At 42.2% G+C, this 20670-nt stretch overlaps 2 protein-coding genes across 4 annotated transcripts; both read right to left on the reverse strand.

Moving 5' to 3' along the window:
• Positions 1–1369: 1369 nt before the first annotated feature.
• Positions 1370–10144, reverse strand: gtf2h4 (general transcription factor IIH, polypeptide 4). 2 transcript variants are annotated; one of them, XM_037094041.1, is made up of 14 exons: positions 9772–10144; positions 9309–9427; positions 8695–8799; positions 8113–8244; positions 7660–7845; positions 6543–6651; positions 6007–6075; positions 5795–5878; positions 5382–5568; positions 4722–4852; positions 3442–3489; positions 3255–3333; positions 2312–2373; positions 1370–1674 (listed from the first exon to the last, which is right to left on the reverse strand). In XM_037094041.1, exons 2-14 carry the CDS (start codon positions 9425–9427, stop codon positions 1567–1569), a joined length of 1419 nt encoding a protein of 472 aa, XP_036949936.1. In that variant the 5' UTR covers positions 9772–10144; the 3' UTR covers positions 1370–1566. The 2 variants fall into 2 exon arrangements, with proteins under 2 accessions (XP_036949936.1, XP_036949935.1); XM_037094040.1 differs by having other exon boundaries at positions 9309–9431.
• A 1178-nt stretch (positions 10145–11322) lies between these two features.
• Positions 11323–13195, reverse strand: polr1h (RNA polymerase I subunit H). 2 transcript variants are annotated; one of them, XM_037093244.1, is made up of 5 exons: positions 13085–13195; positions 12361–12480; positions 11872–11975; positions 11677–11786; positions 11323–11586 (listed from the first exon to the last, which is right to left on the reverse strand). In XM_037093244.1, exons 2-5 carry the CDS (start codon positions 12476–12478, stop codon positions 11562–11564), a joined length of 357 nt encoding a protein of 118 aa, XP_036949139.1. In that variant the 5' UTR covers positions 12479–12480; positions 13085–13195; the 3' UTR covers positions 11323–11561. The 2 variants fall into 2 exon arrangements, with proteins under 2 accessions (XP_036949139.1, XP_036949138.1); XM_037093243.1 differs by having other exon boundaries at positions 12980–13138.
• Positions 13196–20670: the final 7475 nt, after the last annotated feature.

Genomic DNA, 20670 nt, shown 5'->3' on the forward strand with positions numbered 1-20670 from the left:
GAAAGGAGTTGTGTTGAACGGAGCACGAACCACAATGGTGATTGATGACACCATTCACATCCCAGCAGGTCTGAGTATCAGTGTGGAAAAAACATTCGTATGCACCCGGAGACTCTATTTAGAAGTCAGGTTCTTACTACAACATGTGCAGAAAAACTGTTCTTAAGAAAATACATGTGATCAGGATAAATTACAAAGTAATACATTGGGTAGCGAGAATAGCAAGCGAAGATCATTGCACTGAGTTCGCTGTATGTTTTGTTTACATGATAAGATAATCAATCAGTCAAACTTTATTTGAATAGCACTTTTCATACATCAAAGTAACACAAAGTGCTTCACACAATGAGAACAAAACAAACAATCCATTCAACCCGAGACTTGGTTTATAAAAAGTGTGATAAGCTCATTATACATTATAAAAAGCATAACCACTCCATCTTATTAAGAATCATCCATTCTCAGTGTATGTGATCTGGAGGCCTTTTTTAAGTTTTTACATTACGGCGTGGGATGCACACTGGACTCTGATTCTGTCCATCAGTCCTGCTCATACACACCACTCACATTTAAAGCTGTTCTAAGAGGTGTTTTCATATCGCTTACATACAGAGTGTTCGGTGATCAGTGACCCGCGTCCCCTTTCTATCATAATGGATTTTTTGGGGGGAAAGCAATTAATGACTCAGCCAAAGAGGCTGATCTGTGCCCATTTGCTTGTTGGTTGTTTTTTCAGCAGGATGACCCAAAAACTACTGAATGGATTCCCATGGAACTTGGAGGATAGGATGGAGGATAGTTCTCAGCTCAGAATAGACCACCGTTCTGTTTTGGTGTGGATCTGGATAAAGGGACTTTAACATTATTAGATAGGGTGTTACTGGGTACCATTTTAGTTATTAATAAAAAAAAAAAAGAAGAAGAAGAAGAAGAACCAGCACCAAATTTGATTTGGGCTGCACACACGCAGAATTTTCCCCTTGGATTTTCAACTACAATGCTACACTCTGTTCATTGACTGTTTCCATATATGTGACATTAAATCTTAGCCTACACATTGATCTAGATATCTAAATAACAGTCTAAGACCAATGTTACTGAATCAGCAGTGTATTTGCTTTCCTAAAGGTATTCCATTACACCCACCAACAAATTACTTGAATCAGAGAGTGTGTGTATCCCTGTCCGTTGCTCACAACTAAGAGCTCAACTGATGTGACTAACAAATGGATTATTTCAAGAAGTGATGAACCCAAAAAAATCATCTAAATCCATATTTAGATTTTACTTCATGTACGGTAGAAGTATCTCATCACTTATTAGAAAATTGCCAAACTACTCAAAAAGGCAAGAAGGCTGACCAAATGAGTACGTTTTCCTCTTAACACCATTTTATTCAAATACATAGCGGTAAACATTTGTATGAAAAGTACAAAATAATTCCATCCTCTCCATTTTCTTACAGGACTTACAACAATAAGCAACTGTGGCAGCAAGAACATCTGGACGCCACAGGAACAGCTGTCTGGTGCGATTGCGCTGCACCTCGTTTCTCTTCCTGTGCGTTCAGTGAGACTTCTGTCGTTTCCAGAACCTCTTGACCTCGCTGTGTCCCTGTGGTGTCACCACCATCACCCTGTGAGCCACGTCTTGCCACACCAGACAGCCGAGACCCTGCATCACAACAAGCACAAGAACTGCTGCTTACTGCAAGGAGTTGGTGATTATGTCATTACATGGTGATTGAGCAGCGGCGAGTAGGAATAGTCAAAGACATGGAGGGGGTGGACAGGTTTCTAGAGGTAATGTTGAAGGAAAAAAAAAACACGACTTCAATGATCCCTGCAGTGGATCATCGTAGCAGTAACAAGTAATAGCATGCGTAAAAGAAAAGCACCATATAATAAGAACAGACTAAATGTCACCTGTTGTGTTTGTATTCTCTCCATGTCTGTGACATATTCTACACATACAGACATTAACACTGTAGAAAAATGCTTGTTTGATGTCCACAGCAGAAACATGCGAGACTCTGGCTGACAGATGTGATGGGAAAATGGCATATGTGACAACATCTGTCTCTCAAACATTCTCCTCATAGATCACTTACTCTTATGCTTCAACACTCAAGTACAACGAAGCCTAAATTATTTACACATCTAAGTATATTTATGTATTAGTATGAAGGCCAAAGGGATGAAATGAGATGGCCCATAATGTTTTCAATGGAGTCCTTTATATAAATCCCCAAAATATTGAATACTAAGTATTATATTATTTAATCATGGATATAGAAAAAAAGAAATCCAACCTGAGCTCTGTCTCGCAGCACCTCGAAGTCAGCCTGGGAGAGGAACTGGTTGTAGAGCACTCCTGAAGGAGACAATGACGTCAACAAAACACAGACTCAATATCAATACTCATCCTCTTCATTACAGCATCCAGCGAGTCAGACGGCAAGAGTTGCAGTGACAGGTTCAGGCAGGACAGATGAAGGTGGCCAAAGAAATCAGTTCACAGCAGCTTTACAGAGAGCTCAGATTCCACGACACACACACATTCGCTTCTCCACTACATTTCCTTAAAGTTAAGTAATGCTAAATTCATGTAGCTGTTTGTCCAACATGCATTTTTTTTTCCTCCAGAAAATAGCTTAATGTTTCACTCGTTATGCTTCTCTTGCTTTCCTGTTTTCCTTCACCTGGTATTTCCAGTGACTTCTACGTGCTTTTCCCCCCCCTTTTTAAGCTACTCTCAACAAAATGTAAATTAAAAGAATACCAGGAAAGGGAGCAATTATGTCCTTTCATCCACTGGAAGGCTTTTAATCAATTATCGGTGCAAGACATGTTGACTTTCACAGATCGTAGGAAACTTTGCCCTTTGAGCCACCGGTAGGCTTTGAATGTAAAACATGATCACTATTACATGTGATAAAATGTGCAGAACTGACAGCAATTAATAAGTGATTGAAAAAAGCGTGTGTCAGAAGAGTTCTCAGCAGAGCGGGGAGCATAACATGACCCTGTTGTTGTACTGATGGAAAAAGGGCAGTGGCAATGACACATGACACTGAACGCATCAAGACAACAGGTAAACAGCTCAGAAAACAGGGAGAGGTGTCAGTAAAATATGACAAAATAAATGTACAAAACAGGGAGGTTTAGGCCTCTCATCAATAAACATCAGTGAATTCAACACTATCACTATCCCCCCCCCCAAGCCTGCACACACTGAAAGATAAGAATGCTCACCCTCTGTGAACTGCAGGCGATCACGCTCCAGCTCCCACAGTCTGATCTGATCAGTTATAGTTGGAGGCAGGATTGGCGTCTGAATCACAGAGACAAGAGGATGAAGACGCTTTACAGACCCGCCAAAGGCCAACCAGTCAGCATATATTATAATCAAGCGCGAAACGAACGGACTGGCTTGATTTACCTGTTTGAGCAAGACAGGGTGAGCTCTGGTCCTCAGAAAGTGGATAATCTGGACAGTGAAGAAAGAGTGATCACACATAAGCAGGCAGAATTTGACAATATATATGCAATTTCAGTTAAACACATACACCGATCAGCCACAACATTTTACAACCACTGACAGTTTAAGAGAGCAGCATTGGTTGTCTTGTTGCAATGCATTGTTCTGTTGGGAAACCTTGGCTATGGGCCTTCCAAAGTCCCCAGATCGCAATCCTCTCGAGCATCCGTGGGACGTCCCAGAACAAGTCCGACCCATGGACGTCACCTGTTAATGTTGTGGCTGATCGGTGGCACCATCGCCACTTTTGGTTCCACAGCACCGGCATGCTGTATGAATCGACACACTGGAGTGGCTTCACGAAAGCACTGCTTGGTTCAGTGTGAACAAACAAAGGTGCTGCAACAAGGGGAGCCTTTGTTGCAAGCCGTTATCGCAGAATCTCTGTGTGAAAAGTGCTTTTGATAATCGGAAAGGCAGAATATCAGTGTGTGTAAGGTTATTGTATTATTAAGAAGGCACTCTGGTTATTGTTTCAAGAAAAAAAGTATTTCAACCCATCTTTTAAAGTAACCGTACAGATACTTCATCTCACTGTGCAGTTGTGGCTGTAGCTTTTGGCAGAAGGATATTTTTTAATAAAGCTTGACAGCATCACTAAATTAACATTAAAAGGTCCAGTGTGTAATATGTAGTGGCATCTAACAGAACAGACTTGGCAGAAATGGAATATAATACTGTAATACTGTAGTGTGTAATGACCTGAAAATAAGAGTCTTTGTGTTTTCTTGACCTTAGAATGAGACATATATATCTACATGCGTAGTGGGTCTCCCTCCACACAGGTTGCCTTGTTGCAGCGCCTCTGGCAGTATTGAGGGTCTTTTGTGTTTTTAAATTTAGTGGGTGGCCACAGGAAATACACCAGTTGGAAGAAGAAGAGGAAGAAGAAGAAGAAGCAGTGGAAGTAGCAGTAGAAGTAGGAGGAGTAGTAGTAGTAGCTGCTGTTTCCAGCCAAACCATTTATATTGTGAGTAGTTTGTGGGGGCTTCAGGAGATTCTCTAATGCCTTCAGAAAAGGGAGGGGTGAGCGAGGGAGTGTTGCAATCTAGAACCTCACCACTAGATGCCGCCAAATACTCCATATATTACACACTGTACCTTTCAGCCAAAGTAGTACAATATACAAGTTCAATATTTCTCCCTTTGAGTATCTTAAACCTAGTTCCCTAGTTCCCTACCTGTTGTGCAGTGATGCCATTGGCAATGGCCTGTTGCACTGACTCCCTCGTCACCTGAGCCACAACTACATTGGGGAAGCGATACAGCAGCTCACTGAAGAGGGCCACGAGGGCAATCTGAAGTTCTGAATCTGGGAGGGATACACAAACACAAACAAGACAGTTACAGGTTCTGTAAGCTAATGCACATCCTTTCAAAAGCAAGGTCAATTCTGGTATTAAGTGTTAGAGGTGTAGATAGGTATATTTTTGACAGACTGCAATACAATTCACAATTAGTGTGAAGGACCAAATTTGCAGTTCAATTTTAATTTTTACTGAAAAAACCCTGTTAAAATCCTAACAATATGACATTTGTTGGATTCTGTACTAAAGAAACATGTTTTTTTTTTCACAAGGAGAAGGAGATTTGTTGGTCTGGACATCTCCACAACACATCCCTTCTGTAATGCTGTTTTTTTTTCACATTTTTTACCTTCAAAAAATTACAGCTTCTGCTCTTAAGATATTGCACTTGGCCATATCACAATTTCAATAATATTTCAATTAACTGTGCAGCCTTAGCCTTAGCTAAACCTATGTTTAGGAATCTACCAGCCTTCACACAGAATCTCATATGTACAAACATTTTAAACATTGTATATATACTTGCGCACATACTTGTGTAGGCGTAGATTCGATAATTGGTTTCTACCACAATGTACCCTGCATCACCAGCGCCAGGAGTGGAAGATAAATTACAAGAGGAGGAGGAGGAGGAGGGGGTGGAAGAGGACGAGGAGCTGGTGGTGACTCCTGCAGCCAGAGTGATGGCCAGTCTGGTGGGGTAGTAGCGCCTAGACTTCCTCTGTTAACAAAAGGCAGAAGAAATGATATATATTATACAGTGCATTCAGAAAGTATTCAGACCCCTTCACTTTTTTCAAATTTTGTTAGGGCACAGCTTTATGCATAAATTGTTTAAATACATTTTTTTCCCCTCATCAATCTACACTCAGTACTCTATAATGACAAAGCGGAAACAGAACCATGTGGTGCTGACTGCATTACAAGCTCTCCCCCGAGTGCCATACCTTCCTCTGAAAGACCAGTCCAAACTCCCGCAGGTGCTGCAGGAAGGTGAGTAATGATTCGCTCATGCCCTCCACCGAGTAATCCTGAGACACACAGGCAATACATAATCATGCTAAATTTAAAAAAAAAAAATGAAACTCAGCAGGAATATTTTAAACCTCAGACTTGGATGGACAGAAATTCAAACAGAAGGAGACTGCAGTGCACTCACTCGGCCAAGAGTAGAGAAACTGAGCTGGAATAGGAATGACAAGATCTCCACCAGGTCCATCCCTCTGGACTGCAGGGGACAAAGAATGACGCATGAGAAAAACACTCTTAATTAAAAGAGGGCATTCAAATAAAAGCAGGAGCAAATAAATGGTAATTAGCAAATCGCTTTGGACAAAAGCGTCTGCTAAATGCCCTAAATGTAAATGCAAATCTGGGCTAAAAGCGCATGCCTTACACACAAGTTCGACCCAGCAGCACAGAAGATCTCTACAGTAGTCTGGCAACTGAGATTAACGTGTCACCAATTCAGTTCTGACCAAATGTGAAATATCAGTCTCCCTTCTGTCCATCAGTTGTGGGGTTGAATAAGGACCAAAAACATGTCTTTGCTGAAAATTATGATATGGCAGTGAAAGTTGACCTTTGGCCTTTTGGATATGAAAAGTCATTATTTTGTCCTGTTAGACATTTGTGTAAAATGTTGTCATGATCATTTTACTAATCACGTCAAAATGGCAGATGATGCAACGGTACCTGAGCTGTTTTGAGGTACTGCAGGGTAAAGTACCACAGCTGGGAGGCTGTGTCCAGTAAGAGGAACTGGAATCCAGCTGAGGTGATGTAGGGCGCCTCTCCAGCCTCACTGACAAACAGAGAAGGTGACAGGGCGACATGAGGTACAGCACAAAATACAGCACGAAAAAACTGTGGTCTTGGTCTGTGGTAGTGCTATTGTTGCTGCTGATTCGGCACAATATAAATAAAAGCAACTCGACTTGACAGCAGCACTGAGATGACAATAATTCAACCTGTAGCTAAAGATCTAACTGGAGTCCGTATCCATATTCATTCCTCCTTTCTTCCTGTGATGGAGTATGCTCATGTTAAGATTCCACATATTTTCTATGTCTGGATTAGCATCAGTGACTAGAAGTGGGAGGTGTGTCAACCTTTGATTGCTCCACACGCTGGAGCAGGGTGGAGGCGGCTGTGGAAGGATTGGTTTTAGACTGAACTGTGGCATTTTATCCACTTTCCAAAGTCAAGAACACAAGAGCAAAACTGTAGGGAATCTATTAAATGATCGCTTGTGTCTTATTATGTCTGAAGTTAACAACCCTTGGTAAAATCTACAAATTTCCAGTGACAATCTGCCACCACTATCACTGTGAACTACATATGCAGAGCTCCAGTGGAAAGCTTAACAGGACTATCAACAGTAATGAAGGCTCAGCAGAGGCTCAGTTAGCTTCACAGTGTTACTGATACAGAATTTCTGAGGCCAACACTAATGTCATAACTTATTTCATAGTTGGAAAAAAATCTGTGTAACAAACAGAACACTCAAGGATCCTTCAAATATGATTCTTGTAGAACTGTAACTGAGGATGCACGACATCTTTCTTTCAATAACCCTTGATGGCCTGCATCTCATTGCTGATACTGATAATTTCATATTTTCGTGTTTAAAAAAGAAGTTAATAAGTAGCGTAGTGGAAAATGTCTACAGCTACAATTCACAGATTGATAACTAGCTGAATAATATGAATTATTAGCCCAATATATTTCATATATCAGTGACCAAGATAGGCTAATCATTTGAGCGGGCCATTCTACAGTGTAAAAACAAACTACTATTGCTGCTGTGTACCTTTTCATGAGGCCTGCTTGAACCAGCAGCTGAGCCAGGTCCTGACTGACAGCAGCAGAGGGGGAACCCACCATGAAATGCAGGATGACCTCCCAGCGCTCCATAGCATAGCGGTCAAGACTGTCAATGTCCCGCGCGTGCCGGTCTGGACCCAAAGTGCTGCCGTCATCTGCCCATGCTTTGCCCCTGTGTCAACACAGCAGTGAAGAATTTGACCTTAAACAACAATATAGATCTTCTGGTGGTGCTGCTCTGCTGCAACCCAGACAATTGTGTTCGTCTATGTATGCACTGTACTAGATGTATCCTTATGTGGCAGCCTTTTGTCCAATTAAATCTAAAAGTCCGATTTGAAGTTCATAAGACTTAGTTCATACTTTAACATTTCAGATTCCATTGTGGAATGGACAGTTCATTGTTATCAACTGGCGTGTCCACGGAGAGCAGACTTACCCGCCGAGCAGAGCTATCCTCAGGTTGTCTTTGAACACTGGATTTAAAATGTATCCCTGCAGACCCCCCTGCAGCTGCTGACTGTGCCAAAGGCGGAGTCCTGCCAACACTGAGACACAGTCATCATGATCCCTGCAGCCAAAGACAAAATACAACAATGAATGTAACTCCTGAATGGCCAAAAACAACAGAAGATTTAGTCCAGCCAAACACATACAAGGGTACACTGCACAAAGAATATAACACATCGCCTGACATGAATGAATCTTGAGCAATAAGTAATTTCCACAAACAAAATGTCCTGTTAATGTTGGTAAAGTAGTTCAACCGATGCTTCAGTGTAACGGTGACTTCACGACAGGCTGGGTGATATATTAGAGTATCTCTGGAGAGCTGGTGGGTTCTGCTGGGCTGACAAGGGCTGTTGGTTTGTGCAGTCTTGTTGGCTGCAGGGTGGATGTGTTCTGACTGACATCCTCAGATGTTTTCAGTAAAACCCAAAACAATTCAGCAGTTGAATCAACGGCCCGGTAGAAACTCTCCATCTGACTCAGGGTGCGTGGAGCAGGAGTACTGACTCACTTCTGGCTGTCTTTTTTCACCCACAGCGCAACTGCTGCCTGGGGCAGAGGCTGATCCAGGAACAGCATTCGTATCACATAGTTCTTTGCCAGGGAGGGGAGTTCCCTGTAAGAAAAAAATCAAGAACAATATACAGTTAAAGCTGCAAGCACTGAATGGGCTCTTGCCGATGTGTTTACGTTCAATTCAATCAAAGTGACTAAAATAGCATATTTTAGTGTTAGTCTACAATTAACCTGCACACAGTCCTGGTACATACAGTACAACAGTTGTTGTTTCTTAAGATATGACTGAATGTGGATATCGATTTAAACACGTGGCACTAAAAATGTATAGAAGTATGACAAACTTAGGTGGCTATCACGTCCATGAGTCACTCCCAATCCTGAGAACCATATCAGATCACCATTTTCCCCACTGTGCCAGTTTTCTTGAGTCTTCGAGGATGCCAACAACAAAGTGTGTTGTCAAATCTGTAAAAACTATGACTACATTGTGCTATGAATGGTAATATTCTACACGTACAGTGGGTCCTTTCCCACTCTGGAGATAGATCTTTTATGGCCACATTAACATCATACACACAGGTGCAGTGTGTGGTTCAGCAGTCATACCTGTAGACAGCCAGACATGTTGCTGGATGGTTGTAGAGTCTGTCCAGTATCTCGGGACTCAGCTCTCTCAGGTATTCGTGCAGATTCTTGCACTGCAGCTGGACACGCAGCTTCATCATCTACCTAAACAAACACTGACGTCATTAAATGTTCAGTTCCGTCATTATTACGTCGTTTTTCACCGACGAGAGCAGAATGTCGCATCATACTCCCCTTTCAACCTGTATCAACTGAAAAGCAATGGCTGCTGTGGTCGTCCAGACCCGGACATAGTGCTCTAACAGTGCGTGACTGAGCATTATTTATTTTTTGGGTCCGGAATTTATTTCGGTACACGCATATCCGTGTTTATTGTTAAATATGTCACAGTTTCATTACATTTTACGTTCAGGTCACTCACAACAAAAGTAACAGCGGGCAGAACAGAACCTTATTAGCACATATATTTGAAAGGCAACATTACCGTGAAGATGAGTAGAAACTTTGGACTAATTCTTCACTGCAAAGTGATTTTGCAAGTACAAAATCGCTGCATTGTTGTCGGTCGGAACTGCAGCCCGATGTGCGCGGCGCATGCGCGTCTACAATCTGGGAAAGCACTGTACGGCAACACCACGTGGACAAACCACACAAGTGAAGCAGGTGAAGTCGTATGCGAAAGGGGAATGAAACTTTGTCTAGTGTCTCTACGCACAACAGGAACTGATTTTCAGAAGCAAATGTGCAAACATGTGTACCTGTAAAGTGTCCCTTTTTACTGGCATAAAAGCAGTATACATTATTCTCATTCTCTCTATCTCTCGCTATCTCTCTAAGTGAATGTGAGAGAACTATAAAGTGTGCGTTGTTGTGAACAGGTGTGTGGACGCTGGCTCCGCCTAGCTTTTATCATGTGGGAACGCTGGCTGGCTGGCTAAAGGTGTCAACTGTAACAGCCCACACCTTACAGCTGCAACCCTGGTACCTGGGAAGCAATTTAATCACACAACACAAAGAAAAGATCACACTTCTCAGTGAAGAGTTGCTTGTGATAACGCGTCTGCAGTCACATTGTCTTTGCCTTAAATATGTCCAAAATGTTGTAAGGCCCAAATCAGTGACAAAGCTTCCTTCTCAATAAGAGAATAATATCAGATGGCAACTTTGAAATTTTTCCGAGAAGAAACTGACTGGCCTCACCACCCCTTGGTCGTCATCACCCTGGAGCGAGACAGCCTCTGCTCCTACCTGGCTGCCATCTACTTTGAGCACGAATGCTCAGTCAAAATAAGGAGCAGCTAGACATTGCAAAGCTTGCTGATATTCTAATGACCAATCAAATTGTGCCTTGGCAGAGAGGGGAACACAAATGGCTCAGGTGTAACTAGACTGGCATTCACCCTTTTACTTTAGAAGGAAGTGAATACAAATGGAGATCCAGTAAGGGATAAACATTTCTCTGTGTTCCCCCAGATCAAAATTAAGCAAGGTGCAGCAGCTTAGCAGTTTTTGTTGGATGTGTAAATAAGTAACTGTTTGAGATCACATTCACCACTATAACTGTGAGTTGTGGTTAAAGTTTCTTTAATGCCCTGAGTGCAGGGCAAACAGTTTTGTTTTCAACAAGATATGGAATGATCAACTTAAAGATCCTGGTCATCAAGGAACGGATGGCGGGGTACCACCATATGCCACACTCTGAATAATAGCACTATGTATTTTAGAACTTATCATATCATGTATGTCTGAATGTATAACAGCTTCTGCTGTTCTTGGTTAAAGTATTGCATCTTCATATGTGTGTGAGTGTGTGTGTTTTCTTGTCAGTTTTTAAGAGCTGCACTGAGCCAGAATTCAACTGCGTTGATGTGGCAAAGTATTGAAACACTGAAAGCTTTAAATTGTACCTCACATTAAGTCATTAATCAGCAGAAGATCATCAATGACAGCAACTACACTAGTTCCATTCAAAACTCAGTTGAGAGACCGTATACTGAAAGCTCTGGAGAAAGAGAGCTAGGAAGTGGACTCTGAGTTAAGATTATTTTGTCAAACTTTATTCACAAAGTACGAATGTTAATAGCTTACAAACAGTAACCGAAAAGCCTTGCATTGCACAGCTTCATTTAAACAGAGGAGATAACTGTTGGCTCCTTCAGCACTTATATTTACAATCTGTGTGTTATTGGGGGAAAGAAGAAGAAAAGAAAAAACACTGGCAGACATGAGATCAGCTGCATGGAGAGGAATGGAGACGGTGATCTGCATTTCTTCTCAGGAGTCCTCCTTCTCTTGATACCTGTCCCAACAAAATCAAAGTGATCAGCAAAATATCACACTGCCACTCAAAATGTTCCAATCAAGTCCCCCGGCACACAGTGTTGATTACCTGCAGTGTGTACACGTGAAGAAGACAGTCTGTCCCTCGTCTGCAGACCTCATCTGTCTGGTGTGGTACACCATCCCCTCTTTGTTGCAGCGAGAGCAGCGTCTGTCAATCTACAGGGAGCAAGTACCCTTTTTTAAAATCAGTGTCCAGCTGTCACCATCACAAACAGCAGTCACTGTGACAGTCTGCTCTTACCACAGGCCCTTTCAGTTCGGAGTCCTCCTCGTCCTCTAGAGCCACTAACGACTGCTCCACAGGGTTGAAGATAACTGTAGAATGGATCTGCTGGCCTGAGAATTCTGAACAGGCAAAGATTTTATATAAGTATACATATACGCACACACACATATACATACACACTGGTCACTGCAGCTTCATTGGGAGTTCATCAAACACTTCTCCAGACTCCACAGTGATTGCCACGATAGGATGTCTCAGTGAAGTTCACCTTTGAACATTTTGGATATAAAATGTCACCACATCATCATTTTTATACTAAAAGATTTGTGTAAGATTTTGCTGTAATTATCATAAGAACTGTTAAGCAATGACCAAAATTGGGTTCCTTGTCTCTTCAATCTCTGAGCTTTACCCACTACAAAACAATCCATCCCACAGTCACAGTGGACATTAGTGACACATTTGAAGAGAGTCAGGGAGTAGGATGCAAAAGGTGACAGGTACCTGCCACAGGGATGGAGAAGGAGCAGCGAGGGCAGCGCACTGTGTCTTGAATTCCCGGGAGAGGAAGGACGTTGCCACATTCTGGGCAGAAGTTGGGATCACCACCAAAACACGACATCTCTGTTCGAAGGAAAGGAACGTCAGCACTGTGCTCAGGGCAGACAGAAACCTTCAATGACATAGTCACTGTTTAAAAAGACAAAATCTGGCAGTTTTTTTAATTTACAATGTACATTAGCATAATTTCCATATGTGCATTAGTTAAGCCTTTGTAACTGTTGAATGGTGTTTGTCCTTGTTTGAAACATCTGGCCAGTTTAAAAGGCGTCAGGTGTAACAGTACAGTACAGTACTGTGTTTGGAGTTTTTGCTGGGTCGACACTTTTGTTTTCCATTCATGAGTCATGTTTTTCAAAGCCAAACACATACATGACACGAATAAGTGAAATATTAACACAACATTTCGTATCCATACGAATTCAAAGCACAACAGCAGAACGATATCTGAGGCGGCAAGTCACGTAAACACGTGAAAACATGTTAGCCAAGTTCACAACCGATAGCTTACATGAAACTTTAGCCATCAAACTTTGTTAAAAATGGGATTTTAGTGAATTACCTGATGAACGTGTGAATGTCACTACCCACAAACACAACGCAGTTGTCAGTAAAAGGATTAATGTGACTGTAAGTTAGGCATCCACGTAGTGATCTGCATGCTTACTTCTAAACGCACTACTACACTTCCGGGTGGGTCCTTCGAGCTGTCGGTCGCGTGCTCTGACGTCATTTGTGTAGCTAACGTCAGCGCCTACTCTGCGGTGCAGTCATACCTTACAGTTCAGGTACATTCATCCCAACCTTCAGCATTAGCAACACACGTAGCGACATAGTTAGATTTTTTAAACGAACCGGTTGCTTATTAGCCGTTGAGCTAACAGTGGCTAGTGGCTAAAAACCCCAGTAGTATGTTCCTGCAGCGGAGATACTTTTTTTTGTGATAGTTTCGAAGGTTTATTCCACCCAAATAATACTTTGCCGTGCAGTTCATCTTGGTTGCCAAGACTTGGAATTTGTACGATTAGCAGAATTAACTTATGGTTTTCTGTCACTCTAAACTATGACTTGGTGTGATATAAATAGAAATGACCAGTCTCAACCAGTTATTTTAAAAGTTAGAAAAAGGGAAAGACACAAAGATGACTCTGGAGGCATATCGAGTTTATATGTTGCACACACATATTACCCCCCCCCCCCCCCCCCCAAAAAAAAAAAAAAAAACAAAACAAAACAAACATAAATAAACAATAATATAAACAATTAACAACACAAAGGAACAAAACAGATTAAAGAAAACAGTAAGAACGGGAGTTATGAGTCTGCTGTATCCAATCCTCTAGTTCTAGTCCATCAAGGCCTGAACGACTCTGAGAGAGAGAGTGAGAGAAACAAAGAGAATTTGGGGTAAACAGGCAGCTGGCACAGATGAAGATTATTTAAAACATATAGAGAATGGTAAAACAAAGAGTATTAAACAAGCAGTTATGACACAGTTAACAGACACAGATTCAAATCTGACTCTTTTTTTTTTTATTACTTGGCACAAGCAGGATTGGGAAAACAGCCACTTCAGTGTATATCCTGACAATTCATCGTCAGCATACACAGGTGGGATTAGTTAGAAGTGACCACAACCACCTGTAGGATGAATCCCATCCGCCTTTTGTGAAATTGACACAATACGGCTACAGGCTAAATGAGAGAGTCTCGGCTGAAATGTCCACGTGTTGATATTAAATCTTACTCCCTCTGTCTCCAAAGGGGTTGTCCAATTCGGTAGGCGGCGCTGTGGCGAAAAACTAGGGTCCTGAAAACTGCAGCTGCGCCCTACTCATTAAAAAGCCTTGACATTTTGGTAGGTTCATGATATTACAGTTACTGCACTGTCAGTTGACCTCGCTGTATTGACATCAGCTAACCAGGTGTCACACTGCCCGAGTCTCTCTGTCAGGTAACGTTAACGTTAGGAAGGGGTTCGAGATGTCGTACCAAATTCCCTTTGATTGCAAAATGAATATACACTGCCCCAAAAAAATAAATAAATAGGGGAACACTTTAATCAATCGTTAGATCTTGATTAACAAATGACTCAAGCTGAAAGTATTTACTGATGTACATTGTATAATTTGAGAACAAAACGACTCAACAACGGTCAATGGAAATCAAAGTCATAAACCTACTGAGGGCTGGCTTCAAAATCACACCGGAAAATCAAAGTAAAAAATTGAAATCATTGACTGATCCGACTCATAATGTGGTTGCAGAGTCTGACAGCAGCAGGGAGGAAGGACCTGCGATACCTCTCCTTCACACACTTGGGGTGTATCAGTCTATCACTGTGGGACTCCTTCACCAGCAGCCAAGGCAGCTTATCCATCATCCTGCTCTCTCCCACCGCCTTCACTCTGGTCGAATATCGTTGGATATGAAGGATTTTCAAAATACATGCCCACTGATAAAGGTAAAACACTGTTAGCTGATTCTTCCAGCATTTAAAATGTATGTGTTTCAACCTGCAGGTGTCAGTAATCTTCCAGGGGTTGTCTATAAAGAAGCACGAAGAGGCGCTGAAGACGGAATGTGCTGGCATAGTGGTCGGGTCACCAGGCAGGATCCTTGCAGTGACACTTTAACCTGCGACACGTCGAAGATTTCATCCTGGATGAGTGTGACAAGATGCTCGAGCAGCTCTGTCAGTAAACATGCCCTCCGTTTTATTTGTTTATTTATTTATTTATTTATTTATTTTTTTGGGGGGGGGGTTCCTTTCCCAGTGGACCTTCTACAGAATTACTGTAGATGTACTGTGACAGCAGCTGAAGCGACTTTAAACGCTGCAGCAGATTTTAGTCCGGCTGCAGAATCCCCTTTTTTTTTTTTTTTTTTTTTCTCAGCCACCCAACATGTAAGTGATAAATATGCAATGTTGAATGAAAGCATGAAATATGTTTTAGAGCAGTTTCTTGAGAAAAGGGGAATGTAATAATTAAAGGTGCGGAGCCTGATGCATTGTTTGCACTGCACAGTTTTATCAGCATCCGGTGCCCAGTGGCAAGGCTTGTCTTTTACTTACTAGCGCTGTAACGATGCAAAACAGCCACGGTACGATATCATCGCAATTAGAAGTCTACAGTGCGATATTTAGCACGATATTTTAAAGAAGACTAGATGTGTACAGCATAGTGACCACATTACCCTTAGGGGCCCTTGTACTGCATAATACCTCGCCTGAGACACAGTCCTTGAGTCTCACATACTGTGGTCTGTTGGTAAGAAAGTCCAGGAAGTCTTCCACAGGACAGGCACTCTCTCCAGAGTCAGGCTCAGGCTGAAGCTGGTGCGGCATCCAAATTGCAAGAAGCTGCAGGTTTTTTGATAAGTCGAATGTTTATAGCTCAGATGTGTGACACACAGCATCGTGGTACTGTGGTGCTGCAGAGATGCCCCGGTCTACACATCTTGTCCCTGGATTTGTTTGTTTGGTACCGGCCTCAACAGATGTCACATCATTGCGAATTTCATAGTTTTTCGGTGAAAATCCGTCGCGGCTGCCGTTTGACTGAAAAAAAAAAAAAAAAAAAGTGCAGAGGGGTACGTGTTGCACAGGATTATACCAACCAAATCAATCAAACATCACTTGCGTAATTCTGCAGCTCCCCCTTCAGCGATGCGGAGCTGCTCCCGTCGCCTGTTTATAGCTCACTGTCGTGCTTTTCCAGCCTACGACCGTTTTGGTTCATTCTCACGAATCCCCACTCTGCTCGGCCACCAGGCAGCAGAGAGACACGGTTAGAGACTGGCTGGTGAAGAACTGTGAACTGTATATCAGCCCGGGTGGGACAGAAACTCCCCCAGAAGTGATCTCAGCATGTCTCTGTTATGCACTGTATTGGCAGGAATCAGGAATGTGGAAGTAGGTGATCGCGATTAGTGTTTATAACTGATTTGTGCAACATCGGGTGGAGGGAAGATTTGACCCTCAAAAGAGAGGCGACCAGCGTCTTGTGCTTTACTCTGTTGTTTGTCGTCTTTTGTCTGGACTCATGCATGTCCCTCCTTTTTTTCCCCACACAACGCATGATCCGTAAACCAAAGAGTCCTGAACACAGGGGTGCTGCTCTGGCAGGCCAGCGGCAGCGAATAATCACAGAGCTCATCCAAATCTGGACAGCGCACCTACACGTCAAACGTCTTAAATCAACCGTAGGACGACTCATTTCATCACATTACCGCACAAACGCCCGCTCACTTCCCAGGTTTACAGTCGTCATGCGTCAAAATATTAGATGATAAAAAAGCCTATCATGTTTCATGCACAGAATTCAGTTTCAGTAAGACTTCAGGTGTCAATACGTCTGGACCGCTCCTTCTCTTTATACAATCAGATTTGAAGTGCCTGCAAAAAAAAAAAAAAGGGAACGTATGATTTTTGAGAAACTTCAGTGGGAAGTGGGAACATTTCTGAAGCAGCCACTCCTCTAGCAAAGGGTTCCTGTCTGGCTCTTCCCTGCCTTCGAACAGCGCCAAACCTACACTCCGGTGCAAACGTAGAACCGTTCCTCTTGGACATCAGGCCTCCTCATCGCTCTGAGGCTCCTCGTCCCAGTCCAAGGGTCTGTTCTGGCCTCACAGTGGTTGAAAGAACCTCTCACTGAAGTGAGGAGGACAGCGCGCCTGCACATGCTCTATTGCGAGCTGACACTTTCAGACTTCCACTTCAATACATGCTAGCATTTTATCAGTCCCGTCAAAACTTGCGCAGTACATGGAGGTACAAGGTATTAATGGTACTTTTATGTAAGTTTATTTATTTGACATTATGCAATACAACATGAAATGTAAAACACTCTCCGTTGCCAACAAGTAAAAGAAAGAGAGAATTTGGGATAGTGATAGTGTAGCTTTTTGTCCAAACTGAACCGAAACCATGATCCAGAAAGAGACATAAAAACTACTGAACAGATCTCTAGGAAGATGAAATGTTTTTATTATTCTTTTAAAAGAATAATAACAATTAAAAAAAATAAATAAGAAAAAAAAACTTTTAGACTAAAACTAGTCAGTGCTGTTCCACTCGGAAGCGGTGTAGACTAAAATGCTCACACTTGGTCTTGACCAAAACGTTGTGAAGGTTTAACAGTGGCTCACTTGTAGCGATGGAGCTCCATGACCCAGAGAAATGAAATATATCAGGCTGAGGATACACACACATCATTCACTGTAGGGATGGCTCTGCACATGGGATTTGTTAACTACTAAGAAGAGCGCACAATATCATCTGACCGAAAATGGTTTCTGGAGCGCGTTCTACTCAGGAACACAGTGTTCATGTGTTTTGTTTTTGGTGTACTGAAATCAGTACGTACGACTACGGTGTGTGTTGTTGCAGGTTGCCCAGGCGGGCAGGTTTGGGACAAAGAGCCTGGCTATCACATTAGTGTCTGATGAAGACGACGTCCGTCTCCTCCTGCAGGAAATTCTCATTTATTCTTTGGATTGATTTCAAGGTTGTTCAAACTTTGCCCTCACTGACCTTTACGTGCGTCCCTGCAGTTGAACTAGAAGAGGTAGATGGGCCAGACGCTCCCCTCCGGGCTTGCATACATGTTGTATTTTAAGTGTCACCCTGATGGTAAATGTAGATTATCTCTATACACAGCCTGCTATATTTTCCCTAAACGTGTGACTTTGTCCTTTTTGAAAGGACGAAAGCAACGGGGCAGACTGCGTTTAAAAATGTTCATTACCGTAAATACTCATTAACAAATTCCTCCATCAGAAACTTAAATGAATCGTTTTACGTAGGATTGTTGGTTTCTTGGTGTGATAACTTGTTACCAGAGGACGAAACAATGCTCACTGCTGTGTGAACCAATGAATCTGTTTCTTAATCTGGAGAAGTCTTCCTTACTCTTCCATCAGTGTTTCTATATTTTTGATGACCAACAAATCCCACAGAATTGACAAAATCAACACTGCCTCTCAGCCTCAGGCCTTGAGGATGTAAATCTTTAAATGTGCAGTATGTAAGAATTTGCTACCCGTTGAATTCATACCCAACAAACGAATAGGGGGCAGCGTATCGGTAGAGTAATCGCTGCCAACTGCAGCTGTCATTTGCTAATTAGCTCAGTTAGCGATGAAGTTAGCGATTGGGCAGCTGGATGGGCAAGGGCTAGCTAATTAGCATGCTTAACTTGCTTTGCAACCCAATTCGTAGATGTCATCATGTTAGAACTGTTGTGCTTTCATACATTCTTTTCTTCGTTCCAGTGACAATATGAGCGTTCTCAACCAAAATTGTTCCACACTGCACCTTTAAAGACAAAGAAAAATCTTTGCAAACACATCATTTCATTAGATAAAGTAATAAACAAAGGAGCAGGCCCGCTCCACTGCTCCTGTGTGCGTTGTTTTGAACCTGTTGCTTTTCTTTCGGGCACCATGTGAACAGGTCGGTGCAGCCGCACAGCTGACATCAGCTCGGGTGAGGCTGCACTTTCTTTTTCTTGTAAAGGAAGGTAAAGGAAAATCACGTCTTCGTCTTCATTTCAGCAACACTGTTGTCATATGCCGCTCCTGCTGGCAGTGTGCACCAGGCGTAATCAGGACACTATGCTTTTCTATCAAGATCTACTCCAACAGGAGCAGACAATGCATTGTTGGGGACTAGTCTCAGCAGTGGATTAATGCAAATTTGGTGCTCTAGCACTTCCCGCTGAGGGACTGCGAGTATACAATACCAGCAGCTTGCTGTAAGTCCTGAGAGATACAAAATGCTCCTGTGCTGGATTCAAACCCGGAACACATCCTGCTGTGTGATTGTTGGACCAGCGGAGCCATCAGGGGCTGGACGAACAAACAATATGTTAGGCGCCACACCCAAGCTTGTGCCTTTTCCTTCGCATTCAATGTAAAAGAAGGTTGGTTTCACCTTACACATCTTTTTTTCTAGAGACACCTGCAGGGCGAAATGATGAGGTTTATACAAAATAAAGAATGAGAGATGCGACCTCAGAGTAAGACATTGTTTTTTTCACTATCTCTTTTCACGCAGAGTCGCCACATTACCTCTGCAGCTGAGGCTGAAATGCCAAAGGGCCAGACTTTTCTACCTGTAAAACTCTTTATTTAAATAAATAAACCCGAATGGCACTGTTAAAGGGCCGTAAAGTTAGTTGAACTTTATTCTTAATTTTATAACTTTAGTCTACCATTTGTGAGGGCCGAAGCGGCTACCTTTAAAGGGGCAATACGTAGTGTTGAAAAATTCAAACAGGTAATTTTAATATTCACAATGGTAATGAGGTAATGATACAAATGTTGTTCCATCAGTGAATCAACAAGCTGTTCTCAGGGGAAAATAAGGTCCCAGAACACTGTTTGAAGCTAGAAAGGTGGCAGGGTCTGCCACACATAAACAAAGTTAAACAGTATAAATTGTGTTGTCCTCTAAGGTCAGTTTGTTTATTCAGTCAAGAAAACAAATACAATTGATAATTTAGTTTGATTAGGTAGAAAAAAAATAAAAAATTCTTCAAGAAAACTACAGAGTGCCCCTTTAACTTCAAATTGCTGAACGAAGCAGAGATTCAGGGTGATGTCTCGAGCCGGGCTAACTTGGTGGCAAGATACTGAACCCCAAACTGCTCCTGATGTGGTGGTCGGGTCCTTGCATGGCAGCCACCGCCATCAGTGTGTGAATATAAGTATGAATCATGGAAGTCGCTGTGGACAAAAGTGTCTGCTAAATGTACATTTATTGAAAAGCATCCCAGCATCTATACGCAGTTAATACATAGCTGGTCATTACATCTCCAGGAAGCTTTGCAGTGGTTTTCTAGTTCATTTCTAGTTAGTCGTGGCATTTTCATTTCAGACTAGTTTCCGACTAACTTCCCCTCAACAGGCCACTAAATTGAGGTGAGTTGTTGCAGTGAATGACAATGGAAATGGGTAAAGTCTTTTTACTTAAGTTTACTGACTAGCAGACTTAGAAATCAAACGTTGTTTTTACTATTGCCATTACCCATCTTATATATTGTAATAGCAGAATATTATTATTAAATCATGATGGGGTTGAGGTCATTATTGTTATAATTCTGGGAGAATTAAAAAAAAAAAAAAAAATCTTACTTGGTAATTACTACCTATTACCATGAAAGGTGTGGAGCTGTCAGATTAAGTGTTGGACAGGAAAGACAAAGCAGACCGACATGAACGTTGACACCGTTAAGGACCGCAGATGAC

The sequence above is a fragment of the Acanthopagrus latus genome, chromosome 3, assembly GCF_904848185.1.
Source record: "Acanthopagrus latus isolate v.2019 chromosome 3, fAcaLat1.1, whole genome shotgun sequence".
Lineage (NCBI taxonomy): Eukaryota > Metazoa > Chordata > Actinopteri > Spariformes > Sparidae > Acanthopagrus > Acanthopagrus latus.

Coding starts and splice junctions, on each gene's coding strand:
- gtf2h4 (XM_037094041.1), bottom strand. CDS start 9,427: ATGATGAAGCTGCGTGTCCAGCTGCAGTGCAAGAATCTGCACGAATAC. Junction 8,245..8,694: donor GTGAAAAAAGACAGCCAGAA/GTGAGTCAGTAC, acceptor CTTTGGCTGCAG/GGATCATGATGACTGTGTCT. Junction 5,879..6,006: donor GTTTCTCTACTCTTGGCCGA/GTGAGTGCACTG, acceptor TGTGTGTCTCAG/GATTACTCGGTGGAGGGCAT.
- polr1h (XM_037093244.1), bottom strand. CDS start 12,478: ATGTCGTGTTTTGGTGGTGATCCCAACTTCTGCCCAGAATGTGGCAAC. Junction 11,787..11,871: donor CCGAACTGAAAGGGCCTGTG/GTAAGAGCAGAC, acceptor TGCTCCCTGTAG/ATTGACAGACGCTGCTCTCG. Junction 11,587..11,676: donor TTCACGTGTACACACTGCAG/GTAATCAACACT, acceptor TTGTTGGGACAG/GTATCAAGAGAAGGAGGACT.